This window comes from Sebastes fasciatus, chromosome 8 (assembly GCF_043250625.1).
Source record: "Sebastes fasciatus isolate fSebFas1 chromosome 8, fSebFas1.pri, whole genome shotgun sequence".
NCBI lineage: Eukaryota > Metazoa > Chordata > Actinopteri > Perciformes > Sebastidae > Sebastes > Sebastes fasciatus.
In genome coordinates, this window is record NC_133802.1 from 11,753,763 (window position 1) to 11,774,340 (window position 20,578).

At 39.8% G+C, this 20,578-nt stretch overlaps 2 protein-coding genes across 2 annotated transcripts in view; one reads left to right on the forward strand and one right to left on the reverse strand.

Moving 5' to 3' along the window:
* Positions 1–7,758, forward strand: fitm2 (fat storage inducing transmembrane protein 2). Its single transcript, XM_074643401.1, has 2 exons — positions 1–215; positions 2,962–7,758. The coding sequence occupies exons 1-2, from the start codon at positions 43–45 to the stop codon at positions 3,569–3,571; spliced, it is 783 nt and encodes a 260-aa protein (XP_074499502.1). The 5' UTR covers positions 1–42; the 3' UTR covers positions 3,572–7,758.
* gdap1l1 (ganglioside induced differentiation associated protein 1-like 1) overlaps positions 5,301–20,578 on the reverse strand; it is a 22,886-nt gene continuing 7,608 nt past the window's right edge. Inside the window, exons 3-7 of the mRNA XM_074643387.1 lie at positions 19,151–19,343; positions 15,138–15,311; positions 11,674–11,768; positions 9,408–9,522; positions 5,301–9,316 (exon numbers count right to left, since the gene is read on the reverse strand). Coding sequence (XP_074499488.1) covers positions 8,973–9,316; positions 9,408–9,522; positions 11,674–11,768; positions 15,138–15,311; positions 19,151–19,343 — 921 coding nt within the window. The 3' untranslated portion in view covers positions 5,301–8,972. The remainder of the gene's footprint in view (positions 9,317–9,407; positions 9,523–11,673; positions 11,769–15,137; positions 15,312–19,150; positions 19,344–20,578) is intronic.

Below are 20,578 nucleotides of genomic sequence, written 5' to 3' on the forward strand. Positions count from 1 at the left end.
CGCAGTGACGTCAGTGTGACTGGTCTCAACAGTGGAGGCAACATGGCAGCGGTGGATGTCATTGTGGATAACTTGGTGACTCTCTGGAGGATTCCGGCCGTCAGACTCAACTTCCCCTGGATATTTCTACTCATAGCGGCCGTGGGGTCGATCCTGAAGGAGCTGGAGCTCGTCCCGCAGACGTATTTCAGCAGCAACAGGAACGCCCTGAATGTGTGAGTAGTGTGTCTAACAGAAACAGTGAAGGTAACGTTGAGCTCACCTGAGTCTGCTGTCTGCTGCTGACAGACAGGTGAGCTCACCTGAGTCTGCTGGCTGCTGCTGACAGACAGGTGAGCTCACCTGAGTCTGCTGTCTGCTGCTGACAGACAGGTGAGAGCACACACATCTGGTTGTTATAGACTGAGCTGTGGTGAAGGTAGCAACGCTGTGAAGTAATGTGGGTCAAAGGTCAACTGTGGCTATTTGCTGTAATGCTCCTTTATTGTACAAAATTCAAAACAAAACAAAAACAAAGCAGATGCTCCTGTTCGCCCGGTGGAGAAAGAAGCAGTATGGTACACTGTAACACTGTAATACTGTAACACTGCAGGTAGATCAGTTCATTCTTTATTATAGGGATGCACGCACCCTTTTTCACTCCAGATACCGATACTGATACCGATAGCTTTGGTTATCGGCCGATCTGATACCAGTGATCAATGAGCTGTCTGCCTCACTGTGTGGACGTGACTGGATCATTCCTTTATATGTGTGTTAGGCAACATCAAGCTTGACTTGAATTTACTGAATTGTTGTTTAGTATTAAAATAATAAATCATACACCAGCAGCTTGGAAAAAAACAGGAATTACAATTCAAGTTAGCAACGCTGAAGTAATGTGGGTCAAAGGTCAACTGTGGCTACTTGCTGTAATGACCCTTTATTGTACAAAGTTGAAGTTCAAAACAAAACAAAAAGAAAGTAAATGCTCATGTTCGCCCGGTAAAGAAAGAAGTAGTATGGTATTCCTGCATACACTGCAGAGACTCTGCAAGTAGATTAGTTCATTCTTTATTATAGGGATGCATCAACCTTTTTCACTCCCGATACCTGGGCTCTAGGTATCGGCCGATACAGAGTACCTGAATATCTGATACCAGTGATTAATGAGCTGTCTGCCTCACTGTGTGGACGTGACTGGATCATTCCTTTATATGTGTTAGGTAACATCAGGCTTGACTTCACTTTGCTTTCCTAACTTTGTAAAACAAAATGTAACAATTTTTTATTTTATTTTTTTATTTATTTAACCTTTATTTAACCAGGTTAGTACCATTGAGATTAACAACCTCTTTTCCAAGGAAGACCTGGCTCTGACGGTCAGCAACAAGAACACAAAGTTGCAGACACAGACACAAATAGAGATAAAATACAATTCACAAACACTAAAAGCACTCAAATTTGCATTAAAAGAGAACTATCTAAAGACAAATGGGGGGACAACAAGGAACTTTTCTGGGAGTCAGCTGTACAACAAGGGAGCTAAAAACATTGGCATGCCATAGAGTCTGCTTTTAAAGCCTTCATTTTAGATTTAAAAATATTTAATTATACCAGCTCCTTGATGTTTAGGTCATTTTGGAGCAAATTCCAGGCTGAGGGTGCAAAAGACCTTTCCACAATTTTTGTCCAAGCTTTTGGGACAGAGAGCACAAAGAAGTCCTGTGAACGCAGTGAATACTGTCCACAATTTTTGACGTATTGTGGGAGCAGACCCAGAATCACCTTATATATAAAGATGTACCAATGGGAGAGCCTACGGGTTGCCAGAGCAGGCCATCCCACCCGAGAGTACAACTCACAGTGGTGAGTCAGAGCTTTACAATTTGTGATGAACCTTAAGGATGCATGGTAAGCTACATTGACAATAAATACATAGATATAAATTTACTGAATTGTTATTTATTATTAAAATAATAAATCATACACCAGCAACTTGGAAAAAAACAGGAATTACAATTCAGGTGTGAACCTTTTCAATGCAGCAACAAATTGGTCAAAACTTAAACAGGAATTAACATTCCAGTATATAACGTATATAGTGAATAAACATATAATTGAATTGAATAGATCGGCCCCATTGTCAGCGGTACCTGATCCAGCTATTCGAGTCAGTATCGGCCTGATATCCGGTCCAGTATCAGTATCGGTGCATCTCTATTACTTTGGGGGTTCAAAGTTAGTTTATTAAACTTTTTACAGTAGAAGCAAGTTGAAGTTTTTCTTTTCTTTGCTCAGTATTGCTGAGGGACCATCTCATGCTTCAAGCAACACATTCTTCCTTTTACAAATGAAAAGTTGAATTTACAAGTAATAAAATACCCCCGTTCTTAATTCAATACACGGAGGGGTTTTGCTGCTACAGTCTCTACAGATGTCTGCCTGTAAGCAATGCTCATTAAATAGGTATAAAAAGAAAATCATGCATGTAAAAAAATTTAATTGAAGACATAAAATAATACAGAAGTAAAAATATAGGGATGAAATACATATACAACATAAAATAATATATATGTGTGGTGGACTGATTGCAAAATGAATATACTGTAATGTAAATAGGGATGTAGTATATACGTAATGAGAAATAATAAATATAAAAAGTATATAAAGGTAAAGTGACAGTATAATACACTCCTCAGTGTATTGAATTGAGAAAGGGAGATTTTGGATTTATTAACGATGGAGTATTTATGATGAAATAATTAGATTTTCATGGGTGTCAATACTTAGATTAAAATAGATAAATAAATGTATTAATACTCAGAGGGGAAACTATTTTTGCCCATGCACAGTGGCGAATAACAAAAGACGCCTTCAATAGAGAGTTGCTTCCGATCTGATGCAATATTAGAGCGCAGATAAGCTGATAAATGTAGACAAAAACAAGCTCTAATAATGAATGCTCTGTTCCTCTTGCAGGTATTTTGTCAAAGTGTCCTGGGGTTGGACGCTGCTGCTGCTGACCCCCTTCGTCCTCCTCTCCAACTCCTCCTTCAGCCGTAGCGTGTCCTTCCTCAGCCGCCGGCTGCTGTCTCTGGTGGTGGCGACGGCCATCTGGTACGTCTGCACCGAGACCTTCTTCTACATCGAGAACGCCACCGGCTCGTGTTTTGAAACCGGCAGCATGGATGTCATGAACGAGGTGTTTGCAACCAAAGCCAGCTGCAGGCGGGCCGGCTTCCGCTGGCAAGGCTATGACATCTCGGGACACTCCTTCATCCTGGCCTACTCTGCTCTCCTCATCGTGGAGGAAACGGCGCCGATGGCCTCCCTGAAGACAGCCAGTCTCTCCGCGCTGCCCAGGCAGGTCCTCAACCTACTGTACGTGGCCTTGAATCTGATAGTGATCGTTTGGGTGTGGATGTTTGCCTGCACCTCTGTTTACTTCCACGACCCGTCTCACAAGTTGTTAGGGACCATATGCGGCCTGTTGGGGTGGTATCTGACATATAGGGTGTGGTATCTAAAACCTTTGTCACCGGGACTCCCCCCTCAGCGCCACCCGAAAGAACAGAAACAACACGCCTAAAGCTGCCATCATACTTTCCTGTACAACGTAGTTGCTAACGTCACAGCCATCCTCCAAACTACGCACCACACTTGATGTTATCTGTCTCCGGGTCCAAGCCGACCATTCTATTTTAAGCTATTTTAAGTTATTCCCTCCGCACAAAGGTCGATATGTACAGGATGGTGTTTGGCAGCTGCTGTTCCCAAAATGACTCTTGGTAATCTGAGATAAAAGCAAGACGCTGCTCTGCTGCCCAGCTTTAGCCTCTCACCTCCAGCTTCTGAGGCTCGCATGCTACGCCGTCATTTGTTGCCTTATAATTTTTTACTCTTGGATGAGTAACCACAGTTTTTAGATGTCTGAGTAGGAACACTTGAGAATGTTTACAGATCCAGTTGCATAGCACTGATGACATGGATTTTTATAGACCAATGTAGCGAAGCTATACATTGTTTTTTATAGGAAACTAACTGCACAACAAAGTCAGATCAGACACTGTAACTACAGTGGGCCAAAATGATTTACTGATTTAAATGAGCTGCCACATATGTGTGTGTCAACACTATATATAAAGTTTGCTCAGAATATGTAGAGCTTGAATAGCATGTATAAGGACAATTTTAATGGCTCATCGTACATTGACTGTAGTTGCAAGCCAGCCCTGCAAGTGCAAATTATTATTAAAATGCTTTAAATGTTTAGGCTGGAAATTTTAAGTTATTTTCATCATTGATTAATCTGCACATTATTTTCAAATGGTCAAAAAACACCATCACAATTTGTCTTCAGATGTTGTGTTATGTCCCCAAGCAATAGTCCAAAACCCAAATATATTAAATTTCCTTTCATGTAGGACAAAGAAAATAAAAACAAATCCTCACAATTGAAAAGCTGGAATCAGAGAATGTTTGGCTTTTGTGCATGGAAAAATAATTTAAACGATAAATTGATCTAATCAAAATAGATGGATTTATTTTCAGATTTTTTGATGGACTAATAGATCAATCAACTAATTAATTGTTGCAGTTGCAATTTTATTTGTTGTCAACAACTGATCAAAACTGAATTGATCCTACTTACAAGTATAGTCAAGTGTGGCCAAAGCCTGATACAGTATATGTTATTCCTCTGTGCCATCGAGCTCCAAAAACTATTAAAAATACAACACAATGATTAACATTGGCACTGAGATTTATTTCCACTCCCGCATACACCGTCCTGCTGCCATAAATACTCACTAGATTACCAAATCTGTAACTGAAGATAGTCCCCAATGAATGCTCCATTTACTCCGATTTGAGTAATGATTCTAAAAACTACAGCGCCCAGCTGACCGGAAATTACTTTTATTTTAAGACCTGAAAGTTAATATTTGTTATTAAATATTTACGTCCTCAGTAGGAACCAATTGGCTTGAGTCTGAGTGCCACAGACAGAGTAGGAGAGTAGTGAAGTTTTAAAATGTGGATTAAAACATTGTTGGTTTTGGTCTTTTCCTGGGATTCATTGACAATTAGGATAATATAGATTAATACTTGCCTTATCCTGTAATGCGGAGTTTTGGGAAACGTAGTTCCATGTATATCATAGCAGTATTTTTAAAGAATATTAATTTACAATGTTAATGTTAAGTGTTTTCTAGCATTGATATGTGTATTTCATGACATGTCCAATACACATTTACAAGCTCTACAATGCAGGGAATACTGTGGGTTTTGGTGAAATAAAAACCAGGATCTGTGTATTCCATTTTCATTATTTATTTGTCATTGATGGCAACTGAATAAATTAAGGCTTATGAACAAACATCATAAAAAGCACCATAAATAAATGCATATATAGAAATATAAAAAATAAAAAGTAAAAAATAAAAAAATACTATAGTGAAATATAATGGCCACAAATCACAACTAGGATTTCTCTCGACTTGAACTCTTTGCGTGTGTTCAAAGAAGTACAGATCAAACCCCTCAGGTCGCATGATTTCAGTCAGAAGAAGAAGCAGTGGAGTCGTAACGGGGCTCGCAGTAATCAGAAAGCGTTCACAATGATTGGCTGGTTATCAAGATTCTTGATCTGCTGTTTGTCAATTAACAAAATAAGTGAATGTCTGAGGATCAAAAAGTCAACATAAATAACAATGAAGCTAATTTTAAATTAACAGGAAATAGTACATTACATTTGTGTGTCCTCTTGCTTCCTTCAAAACCTCGAAAAATTCAGATATATATTTTTAATCTTCACTTTTGTGCCATTTACACCACTGCTGCTCATGCACTAACAGTATGAAACCAAATACCCTCCCTGTTTACCCTTAATGCATATGTCTTCTTTCCAAAATCTAAACGGCTATACTGCACTCTCCATATCCAACATGAACACAGTGAACTACAGCTTCTACGCCTCTACTTTCTTCATGGAAATCAGATTTATTATCAGACGTGACACAGCAAGGAGATGCTGCTATTAAAGGAGCATTGATCGTCGTCTTTGGTTCAACGTTTCCTGCTAATCACCACCTGCAGAGACGAGTTTGTGCAGCAGGAGAAAACAGGGAGCATCCTAACCGAAAATGAATAAATCGCCTTCATTATCCGAGCCTTGAGCTGTACAGTTAGACAGAAAGAAACGCTGTACTGTGAGTCCTCACTGCAAGAAATGTCTGTGTAACCAGCCATAAAACCAAAAGCAGCTTACAGCTCCGGCCAGCACCTCACATGATGAGTTAAACCTAAAGAGCGCACGGTTCAGGAGCAGAATTATAACATGTTTAACCCTGGAGGTCTGACTAGGAAAAAAAAGGCTCCCATCAGGGGTGAACAAAGAAAAGTACACGGCATCAACAAACAACGAGACAGCTTTTTCTTTTTCCTCGTCATCCTCCTTTAAAGCCTTCAGATGAGTCAGCTTTTCCTCGCCCTGTTCCCTTCATTTAACCTTTGCGCTCATTAAAAATTCAGCACGGTAAAATAAACGAGACAATGTATAATTAAAAATATCTATCTGTAAAAACAATCTTGCATCTGTCAGGAGGAGTCAGCGACAAACACAGCAGTAAAATCCAGTGATTCTTCTTTTCTTTGCTCAGTATTGCTGAGGGACCATCTCCAACGTACAGTGCAGGTGCTTCAAAGGTTACAATTAGCGAGAGAACATTTAGTAAATCTGGTGTGGTTTTAGATGTTCGGTAGTGATCATAAATTCTGCCTCCGGGCAGTGTCCATCCATCACGAAACACTTACACGATAAGAAAGTACCCATGCAATGAAATATACACCCTAAACCTAATGTAACACTATTGTGCCGTAGATGCAGAATTTACAATTTTACTACCAGCTCAGCCAAAGTGTAACTTTTCAAACACCCAAGTTTTGTTAACATCTGAACTCCTGCTCAGCAACAAAGAGAGTGACAGTGGACCAGTGTGTGCTGTGTGATCCGTGGTGCTCTAAATAAACTGACTCTGAGCGGCGCTCTGTGTTTTATTGTGTGTACGGTGTACAGTTAGTTAAAGGAGCAGTTCGACATTTTTGAGAGATGCACTTATTCACATTCTTGCTGAGAGTTAGATGAGAAGATTGATACCACTCATGTCTGTCTGTTAAATTTGATGCAGCAGCTTGTTAGTTTAGCTTAGCATAAAGACTGGAAAGCCCCGTTTTGTGCATATCCTGTAGTACCATTACATTCGAATCACTGCGCTAAGCATCTGCTTTTCTTGAAAATGTACAATGGTTATCTTTTAGAGGTTTCTTTGAACTTGGTCACCCCTCTGACAAAAGGCCCTTCTGTCTCTGATTGCTCACTTTGGCCAAGCAACCAGTTCCATGAAGTGTTTCTAACAGGATTATGGAGGCCACTGGGCTCTAGGGAACCTTCAATGCAGCAGAAATGTTTTTTTAGCCTTACCCAGTATGCTTCACACAACCCTGTCTCTTAGCTCTGCAGGCAGTTCCTTCCACCTCATGGCTTAGTTTTTTTTCCAGTTGTGAGACCTTCTATAGACAGGTCAGGTGTGTGCCTTTCCAATCATGTCCAATCAGTTGAATTTAGCTAACTCCAATCAAGGTGTAAAAACTTCTCAAAGATGATCAAGAAACATAGGAGGCACCTGAGCTACAGTAAATGAAGTGTCAAAGGAAAGAGTTTGAATGTGATGTCAATGTGATATTTCAGTTTTTCTTTTTAATAAATTTGCAAACACTTCCTGTGTCCTGTGTCGCTTTGTCATTCTCAGGTATTGATTTTAGCACAAAGCTGCAACATAACAAAATGTGAGAAAAGTGAAGGGGTCTGAATACTTTCTGAACTTTCTGTTTACCAGGTATCTTTGGAAAACCCTGAAGGTTGTTTAATAACACTTATCTTTGTTCCCAAGAATTTTTTCCCACAATTCTCAAAGACCCTTCTTACCCATCTGGATAAAAGAACGTTTGCTGTACAATAATAATTAAAACAAAATGTTAACATACTTTCCAAGTTGCACCTCATTTTGCTAATCCAAACAAAGACAGGAGTCAGAATCTCCCTGCTCAATTTGTACAATACACAAAAACAAAAAAATATTATCAGTGATATTGGTGTATATACTGTATATATGTCTCTTTCCAATATTTTATATTTTCATACAAAATAATACAGTCAACTTGGTTAAAAAAAAATTGTGGAACAGATGGAATATTTTTTTCAACCAGAGGATTTAAAGTCTTTGAGCATCATGGAAATACTTGTGGCAAAGGGCGTGCTGTTAGCCCTTGTTTCCAGTCTGAATGCTAAGCTAAGCTAACTGTCTCCTGGTTGTTGCTTCATATAACGGACAGACTTGAGAGTGGTATCAATCTAAACATCAAAAGTCTTGGCGAGAAAGTAAAAAAGTGAGTTTCCCAAAATGTCGAACTGTTCCCTTGAACATTGCCTCCATCCTTTCATCGTTTCTTCTGGCAGTTTCTGGCAGCAGCACTTATCAGAAAGTATTTGTCATGTAACATTTCCCTGCGGTTTTACTGGCTTAACCCTCAGGCTAATGGAGGAGTGAAGAGCAGGAATGAGTAATGACTATAATAGTGGCATGCGAAGGTCAGTTAACCCCTGTTGGTGTTACTGTGTTTAACATATTGTCTGGGTTTCTTCTTAAAGTTTTCAGTATAAGAAGACCCGATGCATGCCTCCAACGAAAGTTAAACAAAGACTTGCCGGCCGCAAGTTGCCAGAAATGAAACTGGATGAAGGCCTTGATTACCAGAAAATGTGCTGTCAAGAATTTCTCATTATGGAATGTTTTAATATTCTTTGTTCACCCAGGTAAGTAATAGTGTTCTCTATATAGATTCATTATGTTTTCCTGCAGTCATAAAACATTACAGAAAAGTTGAAACATCACACAAATACACAGACATTTAACACAACAAGAGGGCATTCACTACATGTATTTCTTTTTTAAATACCAGTAGGCAAAGTAGCCCATCCCTCCCAGCGAGCCCATGAGAAAAGAGGCCCCGAAGAAGGACGGTGGCTTCTTTTTTACCATCCGGAAGGCGTTGGGTAGGACCGCCGACAGGAGGGTCGTGTGGATGTCGCCCAAGACCTTGCGGAAAGCGTAGCGTTTTTGCACGCGCACAAAAAAGGACTGCAGGTTGGGTCGGCTGCCGTCCTCCCAGTATTTCTTAGAAAGTCCCAAGAACTTGAGCCTGTGCAACAAGGCTCCGAGGCAGACGTCAGCTAGTGTAAATTCAGGTCCACATAGCCACAACTCACACTTTTGACCTGCAAGGAAATGAAAAATTCATTAAAAACGTTGTTGGAAATATCTGGAACATGTTTTGATGCCATGGAAGATAATAATGATTCAACATACCTTCATACTCTAGTTTTCCTTTCTCCAGCTCAGCCTCCACTTGATCTAGAACCATGGCTAACTCCCCCAGAATTTTCTTCAGGTAGTTCACATTATCATGGTCCAAGATTTTTGCCTGACAATCATTTAAAAAAGGATTTAAAAAAAGAATATATATATATATATATATATATATATATATATATATATATATATATACAGTATATTTAGATCCAAAGAGGCAAACCAGCACACATGGCTGGGAATTCCCATCATCATCAAATAAAATTATGGTGTTGAATATGGATTACAAGTGCTTTCAGAAAAGTGACAGCTGATTTGTAGGTCTAAAATGTTAATAAACACAAAATATGTATGACTCGCCAGTACTTGCAAGTAAAGTGATGTTGTCCCCATGTTGATTTAAAAATGTTGAAAATAACTGATGTGTTACAGCCAAGCAGAAATAAAGAAGACTAAGAGTCTACAACCAAAAAACAGCTCTTTGAAGCTCTACTTCTTTGCTCCTTTTTTAATAAAAATACTGCTGTGTTGGACCCTAGACTGTATACATGTATATAGATGGACGACGCGTCTCCGCTTCCTTCCTCTGTAAAAAAGTGAAGCCAAAATATCCCGTATACAGGAGCTGCCATCTTGAGATTTTGACGTCATTTGGAGCCAGAGTCTGTGCAGTAGTGATCGGGTGGTGGAGCTGCATTATCGAGGTCCCGCCCACACACCAGCCCGAGCCAATCACGAGCCGAGTATGGACGCAACTTGCTAGCGTGAGCCACCTAGCTTCTATGTTAGCACCACAGTAGTTGTTTGACTACAAAGACACAACAACTAACCATAATATCTCTATAACTACATTATGATCAAATTGACATGTTCACACAGACTTGTGACTGTTATGGAAAGTTAAAGTTACATCTCCTCTCCTGTACAATCCCTGAGCCTCCAACTACTTCACTCAGAGCAGCTGTCAATCATGACGTCTCACCCCCTTTTTATAGCATCAAATAACTAATTAAAACCAAACTTATCAGGGAAAATGAACACTTGAACATACATCAGCGTGATAAGAACTACTTTAAATGACAGAAACCATCTTTGGGAAAAATGTATTTGACGTGTACTTTGACTTTTTAGTTTGGCCCATGTCCCATCCGCTAACATGGAGGAGGCGGGATTTATGACCTATACTGCAGCCAGCCACCAGGGAGCGATCCAGATGTTTTGGCTTCACTTTTGGGGAGCTGCCATGTCGTCCATCTCTTATATACAGTGTGTTGTGTGTTGTACATGTGTTGGACCAAATCCACATACAGTATTAAGGAGACACCACCATGTTATAATAAGACAAACAACCACACACACTTGGTGCTGGTTAACAATATGTATGTTTATCATTAAAAATAAATATAATTTTGCCGACTCTTTACATGTTTTGTTTATTTTTCCTGTTTTTCCCACTTTCCTTATCGTATTAGCTTCACAATGTTATGCATTGTGAAGATTTCCATGAAGCAAATTCTGAAGGCAAAGTGTGCAGAAAGGGCTCAAACACTACAGATCTCACAGTGGGACAAACCTGATACATGACATACAGCTCAGGCTGATGGGAATGTCGTTAGTTATTTCAGTCTGGACCAAAGTGGTGGACTGACCAACTGACAGACCAATCAACACACTGCCATTCCTGCAGCTACATAGCTAGTGTGGCCGAAAGAAACATGCCGGCATGACACACACTCATCTCTGCCTCATCGATTCAAAACTTCACTTTTCTATAACACTGGTGAAAAACAAAACCAGTATGCCTGGATATTTCTCCAGGGAATATGAGCTGTATTTATGTCAAAGGTTTAGTGTTACAGGACTTTCCCTTTTCTTTTTTTCAGCTTTTCAGATGTGTAATAAAAGGGAAACTGCTGAAGGCTGTTAATGATGAAATCTGCCAGTGTTAACCCCTAATAAAGACAAGTGTGACTTGTTATGGGTTTGTCGGTCACAAATATTAAGGTGGTAAATAAAACAACATAGCTGCCAAAATAATATCTCCTTCATTATATTTCTGTGCTCCTACGAACAGTTCATAGGTCGGAAATATTTTCAGGTGCAAATCAATGACATTTAAGGGATTTATTAAGTGTTTTATTTTTTTATTTTTTTTGTTTTTTTACAATATTACAGGTATCCCTTAATTTGTAACTTAAAAGGACCTACATTTTTCAATTAAGGTGCTATTTTTTAATCACATTAATGAACACATAAAACTCACCATGAGCTTCTTCTGCTTGGACAGGTACGGTTCTGTCAGCTGTGGCTCCTCGTGGTCCAACTTCATCAGCTCCGTTGCAGCGTTGGCCAGATGTCCTGAACACACACACGCACGCACACACACACACACACACATAGTCTCTTAATCTACTGATTATGACAAAATAGATATTTTAAGAAAATATAAATGATGTAGTTTGTCTGTAAAATTGAACATACTGCTTAGGAGATAACCTATATGTACATATAGTCAGCAGGCATAGTAGTCTTAAATTGTAGATATCATTGTACGTTATTAGAAGTTTTCCGACTACAGTGTTTCTGGCCTATTTTGCACAGAGCAGACACTTTACTGTAGGTATGAATGTGTTTAATCCTCCCAAGAGTTATCTGACTGACCAGAGAGTTTACTCTCATCTGTGCTCCCTTCATGGTCCCTTGAGAACAGAGGGAGACACTCATGTTGTTATAGTTCATACTATAATTACTTGACCTGAAGCCCATAGTGTTGAAGGATAAGTCTGGTGATACTCTATGTTTTTCTTATCTTCAACAAATGCATGAAAAGACCTAAACCAACAATGAATGTATCTACTAACAAGTATTATCAGTGTATCCTTCTTCCTCTGTGCCATAGAGCTCCCTTGTTGTTCAAAAACTATTAATGAGCCACACCGTTGCTCGGGGTGACACGTTCCTTCATTAACATGAACACACACACACAATGTAGTTTATTTTGTCCTGCTGCCCCAAATACTCATTAGAGCACCAAATGTGGATTAATTTGCGACTAAATATAGTCCCAGACAAATGCACTATTTCCTCCTTTTTAAGTTAAGCTTGCTTAAAAACTACAGGGACCAGCTGTTTTAGGAAATTAATGAGTTTTTTTAAGTTTTCAAAGATTTACATTTTCAGTAGGAACCAATGGGCTTGAGGCTGAGAGCCACAGACAGGATGGGAAAGTCGTAAAGTATTGAGAGACGGACTGACACCTTGTTGGTTTTGGTCTTTTCATGGGATTTGTCACATGGCCAGTCTCAAGCTTTTAATGAAAAAGTATATATTTTAAAATGTTTCAGTTAATGATCGCAAAACCCATTATCAGTGGGATGACGAACCCAGAACTATAAAAATATTTTAGCGTGGATTATACCTTCAGTCTGCAACATAATAATACAATTCAGAGGTTTCAAATATGACTCATCATCACTGATGCTTTCTGTTAAATACTCCATCACGTTGATTTTATAGATACAACACAGACTGACTCAATGGATCATTAATTCTGCAGCAGAATTTCCTCTAGTCCAGCTCATCTGATGTGATTTACATGCCAAGGTCAATAACCTGATGCAAAGAGCACTGCAGAGCTCTGATATCAGCGGTTGGGATATATAAACCTGGCATCACTACAATGTGCTGCATTACGGGGTTTTTTTTGGTATTGAGTAGCGTCAAATTACGCAGTATGCTAATCGCGCTGTGCACATAAATGCTGCAAGGAAGATGAATAGCTTTGCATTCTTAATGTTTTTGCTTTGAGAGACTAGTTGATCGTAACGTTGGAGCTCATTCACATCGAGAGCTTGTAAATGTTCAGAATAATGAGTTAAAAAAATACTGAAATCTAATTATACTGTATTATCTATCCAAAATAGAAATGCACATGGAAAATGGGGCAAAAACAAACCCTCTAATTTTTATCTTGTCAACCTACATTCGACACTTGGTTCCCACTTCTAACAAAACTTGTGAGCCAATGGTAAAACGATGTTGGTATCCCGTGGTATCTCTGGGTCGTCAGTTAGTGTGGAAAAAATGGATAAATGTCTGAGATTGATGGTAAGTGTCGGGCAACGACTTGTTGTGAAGTGAATGCAATGGAACGAGGGAGGGAGAATGTGACATCTAGTGGCTGAATGTTATCAGTGTTATCAATAGCACCTTTAAGTAAAAGTATAAAAGTATTGGCATCAAAACATACTTAAAGTACAAAAATTTAAAGATTGCCCATTTCAGAATCATACGTGTTATATTACTATTATAATTATTGATGCATGAATGTGTACATCACTTTCACATCACAGGTTTCACATCACAGGTGTCTTAATCTATAACAAGATATTATTATTTGATTTACATTTTGTATTAATAATTTGAATCTGCAAAGCAATAAGTAACATGTAGTGGAGTATAAAGTACAATATTGGCTTGTAGAATAAAGGAGCATACTAAACAGTTATTTTAAGTGATAAGAATAAAATCTAATATATAAAAATATATTACTAACACACAACAAACACCTTTAGACAGACATGCAGATACTCAGAATATTAAATGTGTGAAATGATGTGTTGTGAAATGCAGCAGAACAGGCTGTCACATTTAATCATGATGCATCGCCGCACAATACGAGGTGAATCTAACTGTGTGCCTTTAAGTGTTTTACACACTTGAAGGGATTCAGTTGTTAGAGTTTGTAGTCCAGTCTGTTTCTGGTAATTCAGGAGTCATCTGCTCTGTTTTCCACTGAGAGGTCACTGGTCTTTATACTGGGGGTCTTTTTAGGAACACTGGTTTGGGTCGGATGAACTCACAAGTAAAATAGAGCGGGACTCTGTCCAAGAGTTCCTGACTGATGAGAGAGGTCCAGTTCCTGTTAGGCTAAGTGTGAAAGCTTAAAAGAGGTTTTATTTGGCGTCACTGATTAGCATCGCAAGGAAAGCTATTTCATATCATCAGGCAGAGGTCTTTTATTGGTTACAGAGTCCCGACTTTAAATAAGCTAGTTTTAGCAGTTGGGGATAATTGCTTAGCTATTCGCTTTCTTTCCAAGAGTTAGACAAGAAGATTTACACCACTCTGATGTCTGTTCTGTAAATATGAAGCTATATTTGCTAATATGAAGTCGGTTAGCTTAGCTTAGCATAAAGACTGGAAACGGGGAAACAGTTAGTCTGGCTCTGTCCAATTAAAGGTCACCAAATCCACCTTCCAGCACCTCTAAAGGTCATTAATTAACATTTTATACGTTGTTTAATCTGTTCCAAAACTGAAGTGTTAGAATGACACGTTTGAGACTCCAAGAAAGCAAATCAGTTTGTCCTGAAATGTTGAAATATTCCTTGAAATCTCTTTTTAAAACATACTTTTATTGTCCAATTTGCCCTGACTTTACTTGAATTGTCTTATTTATTTTATCTCATATCACTAGAAATGTTTTTTTTTAATCTATTTTATTACAATATCTGATCCATTTGATTGGATGTTAAACTTGATTTTTATGTTGATTTTAATTTGCTGCTTTATGCAAAACATTTTGTAATAATGTAATAATGTATAATAATAATTTACTGCATGAACCTCCCCTGAATAAATAAACACATATAAACATCCACCCTGTCTTTTATAAATTTCATAAACAACCATGCCTACAAAATACGGTGAGCTGGCGTCACTTACTACGTATTTCTGCAGTGGCGTACTTTGGGATCATAGAGTCGGTGGTGAGCTCTGGATGGAGGATGCAGCCGTGTGTGTAAGCGTCCATTGGTAGACCGTCCAGTAGCTGACGGTACTGCTGCACACGGTCGTGGAGAGGCGATTCTGCATCAGGAACCAGCTGAGCCACCGTTTCTGTGGGGGCGAGACGCCGATGTAAAAACAGAAATACAGATAAAACGTGACTCAGAACCTTGTGGCTCTCTGAGGACAAACACAGGTACAGAAAAAAACATGTATACATAAGATATACACAGTTGCACTCTGGCACTATTCTTGGTATATTTTCATAAACTTCTCTGAACACTTGAGGTTTCTAAGCAACCGCTATTAAGCTTGCTTTTGCATCCCCCCCAACATAACACAACTCACTGCTCCCAGCATGGTAACCTGGTAACACCCCTCGCTCTCTGTAACACACCAGCAGTCACGTTTCACCAAGCCTGACATTTTAACAACGCAGAAGCAGTATGGAAAAAAAACACCTGGAGCCTAACAAGCTTCTGAGAATTCATGTTGAGTGGAAAAGTAAACCAATTTAAACTAAAAAACATGAGATGAAATTCAACCACAATCCAGGTGAACAAAAAACACAATATGCTCAGTGACATGTGGCCACAATATTTATAAAACAAACAGGTTAATTAGGCTACACCGCGAGCTGGTTGCACCAATCCCCTACTGACCTGCTCTGCTCTATTTATCTGCTGTTGCTCAGGTTAAAGGAATATTTAGATTACCTACCAGCAACTCTAAAGCTGATTGACACATATATTGTTTGTTTAATCCGTACAAAAACCAAAGAGTAAAAATGTCAATATGTTGTTTCAGGGGCGTTATTTCGGACTATTTCTTGCGCGTAACCAAAGAACTTTTATTGCTAAGAAATGAAAGTCAGTTGTTTGTTCCACTGCAACGTCAGCGCCCAGCAGCAAAGCTACACTTGGACTGAAAGCAACTACAGTAAAACGTCTGCCTACAAAGTGCCATAATAAAGTAAAACAGAGAATTGAACAGAGAATTGTGATTTTTACACCATTGTTTTTATTGTGGATTAAACAACCGAGATATAATGTGTATATTAGTGAGCGTAAGAGGTGCTGGTACAGGGATTTTGTTTCCTTTAGACAGCCTAGCTGTTTCCCCCTGTTTCCAGTCTTTATGCTAAGTAAAGCTAACCGGCTGTTGACTAAAACTTAAAGGGACATCAATTTTACTCATCAAGATCAGTTAATTAGTGATGAGGAGTACCACTTAGCCTGAGAAAACAGTTGTATAATGTCTTCTCTGGTTCTAGAGGAGTGTTGTCAAATTGATATATCATATAGGTTATATTGTATAACAGATGTGAGAGTGGTATCGATCTTTTCATCTAACTCTCCACCATAAAACCACATTTTACACTTCGGGTTTCCCAAGATTGTTTCCTAACATGTTGAGCTCCTCCTTTTAAAAGGTGTTATTGTTGAGGCAACCAGCTTTTATATCTTGCTGTCCTAATTCTTGTGCTGGCTACATAGTACTGCATGGCTGGGAGGGATGCTGTTCAACTTAATGACCTGCTGCTGAGGTTCAGTATTAAGGATGATACAGGTTAGCAGAGCAGAGTGAGCTTTTATCTCCGTGCAGGGTCACAGCCAGGGAGTCAGGGACGGCATCGCTGACAGAACAGAGATAGTCAGTCGGCTGCCTGAGGATGTCCGGGCCGCGGAGGGGTGGAGCTGCGCCTGGCAGAGCTCCAGAAAGCTGAGTAATCAGTCCCAGGTCCTGCATGCTGACCTGGCCATGCCATGCAGTGGTCCTCTAGGTGGTCTGCTGCATTACCGGGGTGGAAATATCAAATCAGCAACTAAGAGCCATCTGAAGAACAGCACAGTGTTCACACTGTCTTAGAGAAGCGATGTATAATAAAGAATATAAGAGCTAACACTTTTCACACAGTGAGAGCATCTTAACAACAGTGTAAAGTAGTCTGAGTTGGCACTGCGCTGCTCAGTGCCAGTATAAGAGTCTCTTTTCTGAGACATCTGCACTTTTCAGGCCAGCTGCAGCCCACGTTGCCAGCATTCATGAGGGATATAAACGCAGAGAAAAAGCACGTCTTGATGTCTTATCCAGCAGATCGATTTCTGGTTTAAAAACGTGGTGCGTTTCAAAAGATAAAAAACAAATACGTATACCTTAGCTGAAGTGTTACATTCTTGTTGCAGATTCTAGCACGACTTCAAACTTAAAGTTCCAAAAGAAATGAATGCATCACACTAGCAAAGAGCTACAATGAATGCGTAACAAGACATCCAACACCAGGGTCACTTACTTCCTTCTAGCCTTTTATTACCGAGCGAGCAGTGAACCAGATCTTTTGCAACGCTTTCAAGCATCGCTGCTCCGAACGAGCGACCACAGACTAAGCTAAGACAAGGGAGTTCTTAGTTATTAGCCAACATCCCTCGGGCCTTTACTGGTTTTAGGCTCCCAGGACTATTACATAACGGCATAATGTCTCAACTGACGAATCTATAGGGCACGCCACCCACAGAGGTTGAGTGTATGCATCTCATAGTGTATTGCTTTTAAGCCTGAAACCAATGCACATTTCACATAATGACACATCTTTACTTATTTATTTGTTGGACTCAATGTTTTCGTAATAATAGCTTGTTTAATCATGAAATTCTCTCCCTCCTGTTTTGTGTCTGTCTCTCATTTGCGACTGACACAATCCCCCCCAAGAGATCACTCCAATTTCATCTGATCTAATCAGAGGAGTTCATCTCGGTGACATTGCTGCAAAGACATTGTTTCAACGACTTGCACAGTTTCACAGCGCAGTACACACTGACACACATTGACACACACTGTACAGGGACGACAGATGGCCTCAAATTGATGGCTTCCACGTGTCTTTGCGACTCCAGCTTCACTAACTGGGAGAATGCAGTGGGATATTCTCTGTCAGCAACAGGGCAAAACGGGCAGCTGCCCCGGGGCAAAGATTAGCTGTTCACTGTCTATATATTCTTAGTAAGTAACATACATGATATTGTGCTAAAAGACTGCAGCTAAAGCTGCATGTCCCAAGCAAAAAGTCAGCATTCAGCACCAGTTGATGATCAATGTACAGTAGAAATAAAGAAACAGCATTGTCCTTGCATTGCAGTGTAGAGCCAGTATTATAAGTATGATAAGGGAAAATGTAAGATCATTCATTCAATTCTAATATAACCCTGTTTGGCTGCTCAGCTTACAGAAAATACTGTTTGTAGAGTGGGAGCATTTCTATTGCCTCTCTACGGCTCTCAACATGGCGACAGCGAGCCGGCAGCTCGCAGCTAACGGTGAAAACAATGGCAAAAGTGCTGACAGAGATAACAGTGTTAACCCGGGGGAACCGGAGGGTGGGTGCTAAGCTTCCGCAACAACACCGTGGGTTGGGACAGCGTTATCAGCTGTAACCGCCGTATAAGAGCAGTGCAGAGCGACGGCCGTGAGCGAGGCAGTGGGGAACACTCACATGCACTAAAAGCACAAGCGGCCGGCCCGACAATGTCAACAAAAGCACACAGAAGCTCGGATTAAAACACACACAGAGGGAGAGTGACTTCATTCTCTGCTCAGGTTGACATTACTCCTCTACTCTGGATATCAAATCTAGCACCTTTAAACAGCATGTGTCACTTTTAACGTTACAAAATAAAAGGCTGTTACATTTAAGTCTTAACACATTTGTACCTCCCTTATTTGAATCTGTGTCCCCCTCATTCAAAAGTTTCTAAACCCACTCCTGCCCCCAAAGGAGGGTCATAAAATAAATCAGACCTGCCATGACGTGTTGAACTTGTTGAACTGTTGCCCCTTAGCAAGTTAATCTGTCTGTGCTTTAAGTCTTGCTTTTATAATCAATGTTTAAAGTGAAGAGAAGAAAGAGAAATGGCATCATTAGATGAATGAACCACATTATTACTACACCATACCTCCCACAAAGTTTTTCTCCAGGTAATCTATAATCTGGTTGTAGTCGCTGATGATGCTGTCGCCGTGGAGGAAGACGGGCACCTCCTCGCCCAGATTCAGCCTCATGAACCAGGGCTCCTTGTGCTCCTGCAGCGGCAAGCTCACGTCCCTCTCATCACAGACCAGGCCCTTCTCATTAATGACTAGACGTACCTGCAATCACAAGCACGGGAAAGATGAGACATGGAAAGTATTAATTTAGTGGGGGTTGCACTGTCTGCCTTTTTGTTACAGGGTGCAAAAAATAAAACTGACAAGAGGTAAGAAATGTGTGTGTACACTCTAAACATATTATATAATGAATAAATATAAATATGAATATATGTATGAAATAATATGCAAGGGGTGGACATTTTTGACGCTTTAAAGATGTTATCCAGATGGTGAAATACAAAAACAAGCGTGCTGATCCATTTTAACTGAAGTAAACAAAAACACTGCACAACAAATCTCATTTTTCTGTTGTTGAAAAGAGTTATTGCAATAATACCAGAGCAGGGTGGCTAATAGCTTCAGCTGTTAGTTCATGACATAAAAAACATATCATGTTTGTGTTGTATAGAATAAATAAGCTTATCTGAATTTTTTGTGTGGTCTGGCAAAATAATGAGATGCTTTGCAGCGTGCTAACACGAAAACCTTCAGGGATGAAGGATAAGCCAAGGTCCACGGAGAGCTATTAGTGGGAATACGATTAATGAAAGGAGATGACACTTGGGATACAAAGTGATACATTTGGCCGTTTAGGAGGAGCGACCAAATGGGAGTTTTGCCGAACATGGCCATAAAATAATACTGAATGATTTAGTAACACAAGAGCAGTAATTACAGCCGGACCGCTGATTCGGACAGCAGGAACAAATCTGTGATTGAATGCAGCTACAAAGTCAAACAAGATAAAAAGCTTTTTACATCTCCATCAGTGTGACTTTGTTACACACTTAATCAATACATATACAACTAAGTGATATACAACTAATTGTTTCAGGTCCCAGTCTTACATTGCTGAGTTATCTCTCAGTGAAGTGCACAATAACACACACAGTCACTGCCGCTTCAAGAATTTGTTATATAATAATATTAGTCACTCCTGAGTGATGATGCCAAGTAGTTCAGCTGTCCGGGAGCTACTTATTCACTTAAGCTACGTCTGCATGTTACCACTACGTTTGTTGTTAACAGTGGTGGAAAGTAATAAATAGTACTGTACTTAAAGGTACAGTGTGTAGGATTTGGTGGCATCTAGTAGTGTGGTTGCAGATTGCATCGTCATCATAACAACACTGCTTTAGGAGCAGCAGAAGTCAGACACCGGCTGGTGGTACCACGGTTTTGCACTCTTTGGCTCACGTTACCGCAGTTTCCAAATGTGTCGGAGAACTACGGTG

Excerpts from the sequence above, each read along its gene's own strand:
- fitm2 (XM_074643401.1), top strand. The coding sequence starts at position 43 with ATGGCAGCGGTGGATGTCATTGTGGATAACTTGGTGACTCTCTGGAGG. Across the intron at positions 216-2,961 it reads AACAGGAACGCCCTGAATGT|GTATTTTGTCAAAGTGTCCT; the intron begins GTGAGTAGTGTG and ends TTCCTCTTGCAG.